Genomic DNA, 14,656 nt, shown 5'->3' with positions numbered 1-14,656 from the left:
CTGATGAATCTTCCTCTGGTCTAAACATGAACTTTGTGGGGTTTTAGGAGGAAGATTTCTTCAGTTATTCCCTCAAGATTATTTTAGCATTTTTCCTATCATACTTGACTGAGACCCTGGAATGAAGACAGAAAAAAACGTTTTTTTCAACAACGTTTTATTTGTAATTATAATAATATTAAATTTCTTCATGTAGTGAATTTTAAAAACAACGGACAATCTCATCTTGATTACTCCTTAAAACTAGAGTTTCATAATACCTCATTTGTCATGACTTCCCCCCCAGAAAAGTTAGTCTTCCAGTTATACATTTCTTTCCAAGTGTATAAAGTGATGATCACTACTCATTTAGAGATCAGCTCTTTTTATGCAGTGAAATGTTTTTGTAGATGAAAATGATCATGAGCAGTCATAGCCTCCATGGCTAAACAGACTTAGGAACATCTCGTTATAAAACACTCAATAACATCATTCAACATCTAGAAGATGTTGGGGTAATGATTGATTTACAGCTGATCTCTGTGCACAGCCAAAATGTCACAACAATGATGAAACTAAAATACAGATTTAAACCCACAATATGAAAGACTTTAGTCTATTTCAGTGTGACGAACTCAGCAATATCTCCATAATTATAGTAAAGACTCAGTCCAGCATAGAGCGGCTGAGTGAATGTGGTCTGGACTCTGTGGAGGAGAGTCATGGTTTTAGTGACGCTGTAGAAGGACAAAATACCTGCTCTGTGATCCAGGTACACTCCTACTCTGGAGGAACGAGGACCTGAGACAGCAGTTTGGATGTTGTTGTGCCAAAATGTATAACTGTTGTTGTTGCAACAATCTAATGCCCAGGATTGGTCATCGTGCCCAAACCAACATTCATCCTGTGCTGTCCTGATACTTTTAGATGCTACTGCTACAATAACTCCTCTTCCTCTCCTCAACACTTCCCAGTAACAACGTTCAGTTAGACTCTCTCTACTAACGACCTGTTTATAAGAAGTGAATCTGTCTGGATGATCAGAATAAGACTGTTGTTGTTTCATTAATGTTACTTTTCTGTTCCCCTCTGATAATAACAGCTGTGTGTTTGCTGTGTTTGGATCCAGTGTGATTTCCTTTGAATATTTTAAGAATCCAGCTCTGGTCTTTGGCTCTGGTTGTGACAGTGAAACATCCACTTCAGTGACTGTCAGTGAGATGTTTGTCCGTTCCTCTCTCAGAATGTCCTGTAGTTTATCTCTGACCTCTGACACAGCTGCTGTCACATCCTCAAAGTAGCTCAGAGGACGGATATTGATGCTGGATGAGTCTGTAGACTCACTGAGTGCTGACAGTGAGGGGTAGTTGTGTAGAAACTGGATGTGATCCTCTGTGTGTGAGAGCTGCTTCAGCTCAGCATCTTTCCTCTTCAGCTCAGTGATCTCCTGCTCCAGCTTCTCCTGAAGCTCTTTGACTCGACTCACTTCAGTTTCCTGCTGGGATCTGATCTGCTGCTTCACATCAGAGCTTCTTTTCTGGATGAGATGGATCAGCTCAGTGAAGATCTTCTCACTGTGCTCCACTGTTTGATCAGCAGACTGATTGATGGCCTCCACCTCCTGTTGAAGCAGCTTCACATCTTTCTCTCTGTCCTGGATTCTCTGCTGGATGTTTTGTCGACTCACCTCCAGCTCTCTCTGCCTCTCAGTCCTTTCTGCTGCAGCTGAGACTGTGTCGTGGCCTTTATGTTCATCCACAGGGCAGAGATAACAGATACTCTGCTGATCAGTACGGCAGAACATCTTCATCACCTCATCATGACGAGAGCAGATGTTCTCCTGGAGCTTCTTGGAGGGCTCCACCAGCTTGTGTTTCTTTAATGGAGCCACATCATAATGAGGCTGAAGGTGTTTCTCACAGTAAGAAACCAAACACACTAGACAGGATTTCACAGCTTTTAGCTTCATGCCAGTGCAGAAATCACAGGCCACATCTTCAGGTCCAGCATAGCAGTGATCAGCAGGAGCAGCTTGGAGTCCAGTCTTCTTCAGCTGCTCCACTAAAACTGCTAACATGGTGTTTTTCACCAGGACAGGCCTCGCTGTGAAAGTCTGTCTGCACTGAGGGCAGCTGTAGACTTTCTTCTTTTCCTCTCCATCCCAAAAGCCATTAATACACTTCATGCAGTAGCTGTGTCCACAGGGAATAGTCACCGGATCCTTCAGTAGATCCAAACAGATCGAACAAGAGAAAGTTTCTCGGTCCAGCTGAACTCCTTTCTGCGCCATTTCTCCTCTCAGTGTCAGCGACTGTGTGAGTTTCACTTCCTTAAAAATGAAACTAGTCTGAGCTCTGATCTAAACAACATGTGTTGCTGCTGTGAATGTGGCCTGTGAGCTCTTACAGATTGCCACATGTTGCTTACACCCATCTACAAGTGGAGATAAGAAGGGGAGGGAACAAGTGAACATGCAGACAGACAAGAGGAGCTGAGTCAGAGACCGGGGGGGAGGGGCCTTATGGGGCAGTGACTCATTACAGGAAGCCAAGAGATGTGTGTTTAACACTTCTGCAGCTATGGCAGACAATTAAATACTCCGATGGCAGAATTTACAGTCTGATATGCTCTGATAACTTTAATTTAGTGCTGCTGAGCTTTGTGTGTTGTAAACTATAATCTATTGTTTGTGATAGCTTGTTGTTTCTTATAACATGTATGACTGTCAAGCTGACATTAGTTGTCTTTTATTGGCATATACTTTGTTGTGCAGTCAGAAACCCTGACCAGGAGTCTTTGACTGAGGTTTCCTGCTTGTCTCTAAACACTGCATCAGTGTTTATGTCCAAAACTCTCAAAATGTCAGAAAATAATTATCTAGACAGAATTTCACCAATATCTGTAAAATTAAAACAAATAGAAATAAAATGAGCAGATTTAAAAATGAAGAGACAATCCCTTTATTGATTCATCTGGTGACACAGCTGATTAAACCTCAGCATGTTTATTTATAAAATGCTTTGTACAGACATATAATCACTAAGTACTGTACAAATAACAGACAAGGGGCTGTGCTCTGAACCCATTCCTACACTCACTCTACACCCATGACAGCTTGGGGTAAAAAAGAGCTAATAACACAACTGAGAGGTTTACAGGATTGAGTTCACTTGCTGATGAGACAGCCCTGGAAAATTATTGCCAAAACAAGCATTTATGCCTGAATATCTCAGAAAGAAAGGAGGTTATTGTGAATTACATGAACGTGGAGGAGCATTCATCTGCCAGTACTCATGAATAACTCAACTGTGGAAACAGTGGACAGCTTTAAATACCTCCGAATACACAAAGACTTTATATGGGCTACTCATTAAACTGTTGTTAAAAAGAAAACCAACACCTTGGACCTGAAATTCTCAAAGGAACTTCAACTGCAACACAAGAGTGTGCTCTATATTTTTATGTTTATATATTACAGTTAGTCCTTGAGGTTAAGTGGCTTGAATCAACCTTTGTTGTGATTTGGTACTATATAAATAAAATTGAATTGAATTTAAATTGAATTGAAAGTATTTCAGGTGTTTCGGGAGAAAAACTGAACAAAAAGTTATTTATAGTAAAAGCCTTCACTTTGTTCACATGCTAAACATTAAAAACAATGCATGAAGTTATCATTGATTGCAATTATCAAAGGTATAGGATTATAACATCTAAAGCTGGGGATACACTGTGTTTTTTTCAGTCGCAGTATTCAGCTCCTGCTCAAACTGTACCACTGAATCGCAGGGGTTAGAAGTTCGTAGGTCATCGTTCTCGCATTATACGCCCCGATGCGACCTGCGTGCTCACAGTGTGCGTCCAAATTTTAGCTTGGTAACATTTTGTGTTACCAAAGGTTATATTATTTAGCTAATATATGACACAAAATCTGTCTCTCGCTCTCCTTCGCTGACACACACACACACGCACACACACACACGCACACGCACACGCACACACGCACACGCACACACACACACACCACCATCAACTTTTCTAAATTGCTAATGAAAACATAACTGAGCAGCAAAGTCCATCTAACTCTTCACGGTTGCTGTGGTCGTGATAGTTTTGTGAGGACACATTGAAAAGCCTCAGATGAACTTGCCAAAGTTCTACAAGTTAGGCGTCCGTAGCCTTTGTCCAGATCACACGCTGCACTGCCATGTTGCTCCGACTTTTTCGCTTCTGTGTTTGGGCACGCGCAGTGTGAGAGGTTGCGTTAAATTGGCTTGTGGCACTGCTTCAACAGTGGATACTCTCACGAGGGGCGACCAGGATTTCAAAAAGGTTTGACTTTCTTGTGACCATATGATTGCTGATCGGGAACTGGTTGTGAGGTGTTACTCGCTTCTCGTTACTCCATGTATACTACACAATGCATGACACATTAAGGCGAAACTCGGGCCGATCCCAAAAATTCTAGCTCAAGTGAAAAATCCACTCCAATTTAAACCCACAACAATATGAACGAGTTCAGTCTATTTCAGTTTGATGAACTCAGCAATATCTCCATAATTATTGTAAAACCAAAGTCCAGCAAAAAGCGGCTTAGTGAATGTGGTCTGAACTCTGTGGAGCATAGTCATGGTTTCAGAGACTTTATAGAAAGACAAAATACCTGCTCTGTGATCCAGGTACACTCCTACTCTGGAGGACCCATGACCTGAAACTGGAGTTTCAATGTTGTTATGCCAAAATGTGTAACTGTTTTTGGAACAATCTAATGCCCAAGATTTGTCATTACGACCAAATCCACACACTTTTCCACACCCTGCTCTGCTAATGTTCTTGTATGCGACTGCTACATAAACTCGCCCTTTCCTCTCCACCTCCCAGTAACAACGTCCAGTCAGACGTTCTCTACCCAGGACTTGATAACAATATCTGAATCTGTTTGGATGATCAGGATAAGACTGCTGATATTTCACAAATGTTGCTTTTCTGTTCCCCTCTGATAATAACAGCTGTGTGTTTGCTGTGTTTGGATCCAGTGTGATGTTACGCGAATATTTTAAGAATCCAGCTCTGGTCTTTGGCTCTGGTTGTGACAGTGAAACATCCACTTCAGTGACTGTCAGTGAGATGTTTGTCCATTCCTCTCTCAGAATGTCCTGTAGTTTATCTCTGACCTCTGACACAGCTGCTGTCACATCCTCAAAGTAGCTCAGAGGACGGATATTGATGCTGGATGAGTCTGTAGACTCACTGAGTGCTGACAGTGAGGGGTAGTTGTGTAGAAACTGGATGTGATCCTCTGTGTGTGAGAGCTGCTTCAGCTCAGCATCTTTCCTCTTCAGCTCAGTGATCTCCTGCTCCAGCTTCTCCTGAAGCTCTTTGACTCGACTCACTTCAGTTTCCTGCTGGGATCTGATCTGCTGCTTCACATCAGAGCTTCTTTTCTGGATGAGATGGATCAGCTCAGTGAAGATCTTCTCACTGTGCTCCACTGTTTGATCAGCAGACTGATTGATGGCCTCCACCTCCTGTTGAAGCAGCTTCACATCTTTCTCTCTGTCCTGGATTCTCTGCTGGATGTTTTGTCGACTCACCTCCAGCTCTCTCTGCCTCTCAGTCCTTTCTGCTGCAGCTGAGACTGTGTCGTGGCCTTTATGTTCATCCACAGAGCAGAGATAACAGATACTCTGCTGATCAGTACGGCAGAACATCTTCATCACCTCATCATGACGAGAGCAGATCTTCTCCTGGAGCTTCTTGGAGGGCTCCACCAGCTTGTGTTTCTTTAATGGAGCCACATCATAATGAGGCTGAAGGTGTTTCTCACAGTAAGATGCCAGACAGACTAAACAGGACTTGAAGGCTTTCATTTTTCTTCCAGTGCAGACATCACAGGCCACATCTTCAGGTCCAGCATAGCAGTGATCAGCAGGAGCAGCTTGGAGTCCAGTCTTCTTCAGCTGCTCCACTAAAACTGCTAACATGGTGTTTTTCACCAGGACAGGCCTCGGTGTGAAAGTCCTCCGGCACTGAGGGCAGCTGTAGATTTTCTTCTTTTCCTCTCCATCCCAGAAGCTTTTAATACAGTTCATGCAGTAGCTGTGTCCACAGGGAATAGTCACTGGATTCTTCAGTAGATCCAAACAGATCGAACAAGAGAAAGTTTCTTGTGTCAGCTGAACTCCTTTCTGCGCCATTTCTCCTCTCAGTGTCAGCGACTTTGCGAGTTTCACTTCCGTATGACTGACACTAGTCTGAGCTCTGATTCACCAGTGTCAGCACATGTTTGTCACATTCATCTTCAAACTGCAGATCGAAAGGGGAGAACACGGAAACATGTTGACAGAAAGGAAGTCTTGAGTTAGAGAGCAGGAAGAAGATGAAGGGTGTGATTCATTTCAGGAAGAGGAGAAATACTTGCTGAACACTTCTTATAACAGAGCTTGTTTCACATTTTTTTCAAAACTTGTTTAAGTCTGCTAAAATAATTTTAGCTTCTTTTCCTTCATCCCAGTGCAGACATCGCTGCTTTTTCTGTCTATTCCTGTGTGCCATTTATATAAAAGGTAACTTTTGACAGAAATAGACCATGTGTCATGTGAGAATATGGAGCCCATGCCTTTATTGGACGTAAATGTAATATTTTTTTTAAAAATACACATAGTTAATTAAATTATTTTAGTATCATGTCATGAACAATCTTTTCTGACCAAACAGGCTCAGACACCGTTATCCACAAAGATATCAAAACTGGAGCAGTGAGATACAGACAGGTGACAAATTAAAGGAAAAAACTTCTTCATGAGGTTTTTGTGTACCATGTGCCCTCAGAACAGCTTCAGTCTTTCACGGTATTGATTCTGCAAGTCTCTTAAAATCTAAAGAACAAATGAAATGGGGAAAAAAAAGGTTTTTTTAGAGTTTTGATGAAATTGTTAAGATCACTTTATTTTACGACATTCAAAAGATAATGATGAAATCATGAATCATGAAAGATGTTCAACTTGGTTGAGACTGCCTGGCTTTGATGGCCAAAGCGCATGACTCACACCATTTTCATACTCCTGAAATATTCTATGATCCTGCTGCAGTCCAGTCCCATCAATATAGAAATGTTTCACCCTACAAAGTGCCTGTGAAAGTGCTGTGGTCAGACGGTCCAGTCTGAGTATTTCAGACACTTGCTGATCTATTGGATTTTCTATCACAACCACATCTAAGATCTACAGAGAACGGTCTAAAAAAAGTCTAGCAAGCTGAAGTTTTCTGGGTGAACATTTTTTGTTGATGTCAGAGGTCAGAGGAGAATGGCCAGAGTACTTTGAGCACTTTTGAAGGCAACAATGACTCAAGTAGCCGCTTGTTACAAACTAAGGCAAGCAGAAGAGCATCTCTGAACATATAACATGTTCCTCTTTGAAGGAAATGCCCTGCAGCAGCAGAAGACAATGCTAGGTGCCATTGCCATCAGCTAAGGATGAGTTTTGTGCTGCAGCATTTGAATTATACCTCTGGTATCATCTCATCCTTTTGTGCAATAAAAATAAAGGTTATGTCCATATCCACTCTGCAGACTGCACCGTATTTTCCTAATCTGGTACACTCTGTGCAGAGGTGGGTTTTTTCTGTTCTCAAACTGATCTCCCTGTTGGAGCTCAGTCTGGGGAGACTTATTTTTTTCTCCTTATCTTTCCTCATGTGGTGCATTTTCCATTGTTATACCTCTCTGACCTGTCTTCCCCATGTGATGTTTCTGTGTAATGTATGTATTGTCAGAGGTTAAGATGGCGCCGCCATTGCGTGCAATAGGTCGGCAGCCTTAACATGAAATTTCCTACTCGTGGGACTAATAAAGGTATCTTATCTTAAACTGTAGCAAGTGTGAGTGGAACTGATGAGCAGAATCAACAGGCAAGGAGATTAACAAATCCAAGGAATTTAACTGTTGGGAACCAGTTTGTGACTCCCATCCCTAATGATGACAGATTTCATTTATAGAAAGTAAAACACAAGCAAAGTGAAATCAATCAAAAAGGATGAAAAGTATAAAAAAAATACAGATTTTTTGTTCAAAGGCCAAACGTTTTAGTGAGTCTGGATGTGTGGGGGCAGTTTTATACAACTCAGTAACTTATACTTATCAAAATCCTAAAATATTCAGAAGCTTTGTACAATTCAGATTTTAAAAGATAGCTCAGTTTAAGACCGTAGAAAACCAACATCTCATGTCTGTGGCGTTTGAAAACTAAAGTCAACTGAATACAAATTTTGTGGGAAGATGATGAAGTGTTGTAATGATTACCACAAACACTACTGATGTTATACATTGTGGATGTAGTGAAGAAAAAGACGAAGAGGGCTGGCATAACTAAAGAGGATGCTAGAAACTGTGTGAGATACTGGAAGATGAGTCACTCTGGCGACCCCTAAAGGGAGCAGTTGAAAGAAAAAAATGATTTAAATCATTTTCTTTTTCTTACTATGTTGTTGTTGTAATTTTGCTCCCAAGAGCTGACATACTGGTTTAATGATGCTGAAATGTTTCCCACAGTTTCCATCAGTATTTCTGTCAAAACACTCTCAGATTTTAATAATAATATAATGTCAAAACTCTAAAACGAATTTCACCCAAATCTGTAAAACTAAAACAAATAAAAAGAAATTGAGCAGATTAAAAAATGAAGCAAAGGAAGAAAAATTCCTTCATTAACTTAGCTGATTAACCACAGTCAGTAAATTTATTTACATAGCACTTTTCACAGACATGTAATCACAAAGTACTGTACAACAAAATTGATAAACTATATATTAAAAAAATAAAAAATACAGTAGAAAATTAAAATAGAGGTAAAACAAAACCAGTTACCAGTACTGTGCAAATGTATTGAGCACCCCTCTTTTCTTTACATTTTACTTTCAAGGAGCCAGAGTTGTAATTTTTGACAGTTGGACAGGTAATCCATTTCTAGGTCACAGCAGCAAGTATAGCAGCAGGTATAAGCAGAGACACCCAGAGTTTAATTTTTCCAGCCACCTCCTCTAGTTTTTCCTAAGGGACACCAATGAGTTCCCAAACCAGCTGAAAGATATAATCTCTCCATTGTTTCTCCTGGGGCCACATCCTGCAGTGCCCAGAACACTTCACACTGGACACTTTCTGGTTATATGCAAAAACCACCTTAAACATCTCCTTTTGATATTTGGGGAGTAGGAGCTCTACTCCGAGACAGAAAAACACGTGAAACGGTCCATTCAGAGTCAATGTCCCTAGCTCATCAGAATGCAGTTAAAGCTCTCAGAGTTGAAGATCTTGTGAACTGGAACCTCTACCAGATGCTTTCAGCACATCTACAGTATGGGTATGCAAGGTCGTTCTGGCATCCTTCCCCACCACTTCCTCCAACTCACCACTAGCTAATGATCAACTGACAACTCATAACCTGACAGTTCAGAACATACAGCTGCAGACCTGACTATATGATTACAAAATTGATCAGCAATCTATGGCTCAGGTGCGATGTGCACTCATAGACACACTTGTTTGAAGATGGTGTTGATTATGAATAAAGTAGGACTATCACAGAAGCCCGACAAAGCACTGCTTGGATTTAGACTGGACAGGCTATTCCCTTCAATCACACCCCTGCAGGTTTTACTTCACTTCTTATGTTGAGTGTTGGGGACCCTAAGTAGCCCAGGTACATGCTGAATAGTTCTCGGATAGTATTCGGCATGTAAGCACAGACATCAGCCAGGAAACGTTCGCCAACCCAAAGATGCAGGGGAAAAACTGTTTTGTTCTCTGGTCACCACGTCACAATTTATTTTTTTTAAAAAGTACAATAAAAAAAGGTTCCAATGCGTCATAATAATAAGCCAAATAAACAATTCTGAGAGTTCTGTACACGTCTCAACCTGAATATGAGGTCACATTTTCCCTTAGTTGTTGCAGTGATTTGGTTTGTCACCAGTGTGGGCTCTATCATCGGCACACTGCCATGTCTGACAGCTCTCACTCATTTGTAATCTTTAACTAGTATGAATTCCCATGTGTCGTTTCAGGTTTGCCATCTGACTAAATCTTTTCCCACAGATCGCACAAGAATGTGGCTTCTCACCTGTGTGGATTCTTACATGAGTTTCCAGTGTTGATTTCTGACTGAATCTTTTACCACAGGTGCTACACGAATGCGGCCTCTCACCTGTATGAATTCTGATGTGAGTTTTCAAGTGTATCATACGACTGAATCTTTTCCCGCAGGTGCTACAAGAATGCGGCTTGTCACCTGTGTGATTTTGCACGTGAGTTTTCAAAGTTATCATGTGACTGAATCTCTTCCCACAGGTGTTGCAAGAATGTGGCTTCTCGCCCGTGTGAATTCTCATGTGTGTTTTCAAGTTTGCCATCTGACTAAATCCTTTTCCACAGATGCTACATGAATGTGGCTTTTCACCTGTGTGTGTTCTCAGATGTTTAGTCAGGTTGGATTTACACTGAAAGGTTTTTCCACAAGTGTCACATTTTACAGACTTTCTACTTGTATCAGTTTTACACTGGCTGTCTAAAGCCTGAGAGTCATTTACTCTGCTAATATGACTTCTGTCTATTTGATGTCTCAACAGATCTGCACATCTAGTCGATCCTGAGTCCACATACTTGCTTTCTTCCTCGTCTCTGCTCTCTGGTTCAGGACAGTTGTGAGAAAGGAGCTGGTCACTGTTTGGTTCACTTTCCTCATAAGTAGAAGTCACCATAAAGGTATCAGTCTCCTCTTTCAGTATAAGGTGCTCTCCCTCTTGACTGGTGTAGAGTTCCTCTGGTTCCTCTTTAATCTCTGGATGCCCTGGGTCTTTCTGATCAAGACTGGAGTTCCTCTCCGGGATGCAGACCTGCTGGAGGAGACCCTCCTCTTCCTTACATTCATGTTGTTGTGGGATTGCTGAAGGAACAAAAGGACACAAGAAAAAAGCTTCCTAATGTTATGACAGGAAAACACTAAAAACAGTATGGTATGTCATTCAAAATATTAAACCTGACCTGTTTGCTTCAAAAGTCAATCCTATTATTTCCAGTTTGCATAAGTCAGTTTTTGTTTCCAGTTTAGAAGTCAACTGCATGTGATCTTAATGTTCTGGATCTTCAGTCCTGGCTTCAACAACTTGAAAAAGAAAATGCTCAGCAAGTTGATAAAGTAGAATACTTGGAAAACTAAAGCTGACTGAGTTCCCCCTTTGTTTTCTTTGTCTTCGTCCGCTGCCATAAAGAAGCTGCCTTCATGTCATCCATGAACTCACCATCATAACATTGACCTGCTGAGGTGCATTCTGTTATTTTCTTTAGTCAGTTATTACTTTTTAGTGGATCGTTCAATGTGATTTCTAAAATTATATTATATATGGGTTCGTATACAAAGTGTAAACCTGCACGTTGAAAGGAGCGATTTCAGATGGTTCGAGGATGCCTCGTGGGCACCTCCCTTTGCAGGTGTTCTGGTCATGCCCAGAAACCTGCTGGAGACATAAAAATTACTCATCTAGCCCGGGAATGCCAGGCTAGATGATCCAGTTCCACAGGATCCCTCAGTTGGAGAGGAATGTCTGGAAAAGTGTGCTTAGCTTACTGACCCAACTTCGGATAAGTGGATGGATGGAAGAATAGTACTCATCTGTTATGTAGAAAACATAACAAGCAATGGGAAAACAACATAAATTGAATTGCTTGTTTGCTGTATCCCACATTGTAGATGAGTTACCAAACATTTGAATAACACAAAGTCAGTGTTCATTTCACAGAAACAGAATTCAACCTGTCTTGTTCTTACATCTTTCTCTGTCTCTGAATAAACATTCTCACCCTGCAAAATAAAGCAGTGATGCATTTAACTAGCAAATACACCGTGTAACATGTAAACTTAAGAAAATCAGATATAATGACAGCCCTAAAAAGCAAATATGTCAGGCTCATAGCTTGGGTTTATGCCCCAGTACAGTCCTGCATATAACTAAACAGGAGTAATGTTTAACCACATTAAGATGTGTGGACCTGTGAAAAAAAGTAGGCTTGCTTGTTAGCACTTATAACATTAGCCACACTTGACTAACTAGTCTGACATTTGGGGTATTTTAAATTATTTTATAGTATGTTATAATGATCTCTACCAACCTGATCTATGTACTATCTAAAAGCCTGCAGGTCCCGTGTTGGGAAATGAGCTATATTTGTTGTATTTTTAGTTGTAATGAATGTTTTTTGTTTGCAAGCCCTTTTTGTGTATGTTTGGACAAACTGTGTAATTTCTCTCTATAGTTTCATCATTAATGTCCATTTTGTATCTGAGGAAGTTGGTCTTTGGATCAAAGATTTTATTTTTTTGGCTCTTTCTGTGTGAAATACTACCTTTGAATATTTCAAATTTCTGCTCCATGTTAGCTTTTTACTTATTCAAACATGTTTTGTTTCTCAAACCAGACTACATATATTTTCATTAAGTTCATCAGTGTTCATTAAGTGTGCCTATGCCAAAAGGCACACTTCTTATTTGTTTTATCGCTGCTTTGTAAAAAGCTATCATTTTATTTATTTGTCTTGTGACCTTTTGTTTTCTGTTTGCTTGTCTTATTCGTTCTGTGTTAGTTGTGCATAGTATGTATTGTTTTCTTATCATTTGGTGCATGAATTTTTGTTTTGACCCCTTCAACAAAGAGATGCTACAGCTCAAGAGGTTTATCAACATATAATGAATCTGATTGAGGTGTAGAGCTGTGTGATGTCATGTCGTGTAATGAGACTTATGACTATGACTCAAACTAAATGACTAATATTAAGGAAAGAGGTGCGATATATGGTCATCTCCATAGAAGCTTCCAAAATATTATTTATATTTATATTATTTATTATTATTATTTATTACTTTGTAATTTTCCACAGTTTATGTGTACAGGAAGTAAGTATGCAGCCAGTCTGAACCAGTTTGCTCATTGTAGCTCTTTTCATTCAGTCTCAAGGTCGGTCTTTCTTTATCAGGAAGGCTCACTCAATAAATGTCTCTCAGAGTGCAGTTCTTCGTTATCCAGCCTGCACAAAATGCTTTGTGTGTCTGTTCATGCTGGTCCTTCTGCAGCTTTAATGAAAGACTCAAAGACATTGGAAGTGGGCTTTTTCCCCCAGATTTCCTCCACACAGCTGAATCATTTTAGTCTGAGCTAAAGCTGCTGCAAAAGCTTACAGCAAAATTCATAATCATGATTATTTTTGGTCACATAAACCTATTGCAGTTTCACTTATTTAACAGGGTAAATTTTGAAAATAAAACTTACATTTAAGTCGAATCGATTTGTTTGTTTAAAAGAGACGAGAGTGATGGGAGACACAGGGTCGTCTTGCAGGGAGTTTGGCCCTGATTAGGCGGTGATTTTGATCACTAAACACATCTCAAAGGATGAAGATGGGTGTTGAGGAGCAGATGACTCCTGCTTCAGGGCACACAGGGTAAGGGACAGAGAGATCAAGCTGTCAGCCAGCTGTGGCACAAGTTTTGTCTCACATTTTAACCTCAAAAGTGACTTTCTCTGCGCCTTACTCAGTGTTTAATGCTAAAAGTTTACATTTTTGTGTGTGTGTGTGTGTGTGTGTGTGTGTGTGTATATATATATATATATATATCTGCACCTTGATTTTACTCTATTAGCCTAAAACTGAGCTCTGATCAGGGTCCTACATGATCATCGCAGTTATACATACCTGTCATGTGTAACTTTGTCTCGGGTTTCCGGCTGATATCCAGCAGTCTGCGCTGACGGCTGATCTCCTCCTCATACTGGACCATCGTTTTTTCAGCCTCAGAGGAGATGTCTTCAGCTGTAGCAGTTAGTCTCTCCCTGATAAAGTCTCTCAAATGCTGAACTGAAGACATTGTTGCTTCAGTAACTGAAATATTTGTCAAACCAAAATCTTCCAGCTAACTGCAGACATATATGTATCACACCTGAAGATAACATCCATCAGAGCCCTTGAGTACTAAAGCTGTGTCCCAATTCAGGGGCTGCATCCTTCTCCGAGGCTGCTTTAATTGAGATCGTCTAGCCTACGACGCGCTGCTCCTGTTGCTTAGCAACCCTGACAGTAGCAGCTGAGAGCCTTTTTTACAGCATTGCTTGACGGATGTGCAAATGTCAATTGTATCTCATTTATTTAATTTTTACAGGAGATGTGACGTGCCTTACATTGAGAGAGGACCACACCCAGGTGCAGTAATTTTAACACTAGGAAACAACAGTTAGGTATGTAGATAAAAGCAGAGTCATTTAAATCTAACTTTATTTAGTTAATAAAGGGATTCTCCTTTCTTTGCTTTATTTTAAACCTGCTCAGGTTAATTTTATTTTTAACAGATTCGGGTGAAATTATTTTTGTCCAGAAGCTCTGACTGGTGTGTGCAGGAGCCAAATGCAGATTCTCAGACAAAGTGAGTCAAAAGAAAATACTTTTAATTTTATAGGTGGAAGTTCAACCTCTCTGGGTACTCCAGCATTCCTCCCACAGTCAAAACATACAATTAGTGGGGTTAGGTTAATTGGTGATTCCAAAATAACCATTCACATTCACACAAATGGGTATCTCTCTCTCATGGAACTCATGGTGGGTTCACGCCCTCAGCCCACGCCGATTGGGAACACCTGG

At 40.5% G+C, this 14,656-nt stretch overlaps 3 protein-coding genes across 4 annotated transcripts; all 3 read right to left on the bottom strand.

Moving 5' to 3' along the window:
- Window positions 1–472: 472 nt before the first annotated feature.
- On the bottom strand, window positions 473–2,309 carry LOC146612898 (tripartite motif-containing protein 16-like). The gene has a single exon (XM_085378362.1). It carries the CDS (start codon window positions 2,267–2,269, stop codon window positions 596–598), a length of 1,674 nt encoding a protein of 557 aa, XP_085234488.1. The 5' UTR covers window positions 2,270–2,309; the 3' UTR covers window positions 473–595.
- A 2,190-nt stretch (window positions 2,310–4,499) lies between these two features.
- Window positions 4,500–6,206, bottom strand: LOC146612897 (tripartite motif-containing protein 16-like). Of its 2 annotated transcripts, XM_085378381.1 has the most exons (2): window positions 5,913–6,173; window positions 4,500–5,720 (listed from the first exon to the last, which is right to left on the bottom strand). In XM_085378381.1, exons 1-2 carry the CDS (start codon window positions 6,171–6,173, stop codon window positions 4,500–4,502), a joined length of 1,482 nt encoding a protein of 493 aa, XP_085234507.1. The 2 variants fall into 2 exon arrangements, with proteins under 2 accessions (XP_085234507.1, XP_085234508.1); XM_085378382.1 differs by having other exon boundaries at window positions 4,500–6,206.
- Window positions 6,207–10,005: 3,799 nt separating this feature from the next.
- LOC146612896 (uncharacterized) lies at window positions 10,006–13,889 on the bottom strand. Its single transcript, XM_085377678.1, has 3 exons — window positions 13,718–13,889; window positions 10,431–10,916; window positions 10,006–10,262 (listed from the first exon to the last, which is right to left on the bottom strand). The coding sequence occupies exons 1-3, from the start codon at window positions 13,887–13,889 to the stop codon at window positions 10,006–10,008; spliced, it is 915 nt and encodes a 304-aa protein (XP_085233804.1).
- Between the last annotated feature and the right edge of the window lie 767 nt (window positions 13,890–14,656).

Source organism: Diplotaxodon limnothrissa, linkage group LG18 (assembly GCF_057381915.1).
Source record: "Diplotaxodon limnothrissa isolate DT_005_m linkage group LG18, D_limnothrissa_male_GT1.1, whole genome shotgun sequence".
Lineage (NCBI taxonomy): Eukaryota > Metazoa > Chordata > Actinopteri > Cichliformes > Cichlidae > Diplotaxodon > Diplotaxodon limnothrissa.
This window is presented reverse-complemented; position numbering and strand designations above follow the sequence as displayed.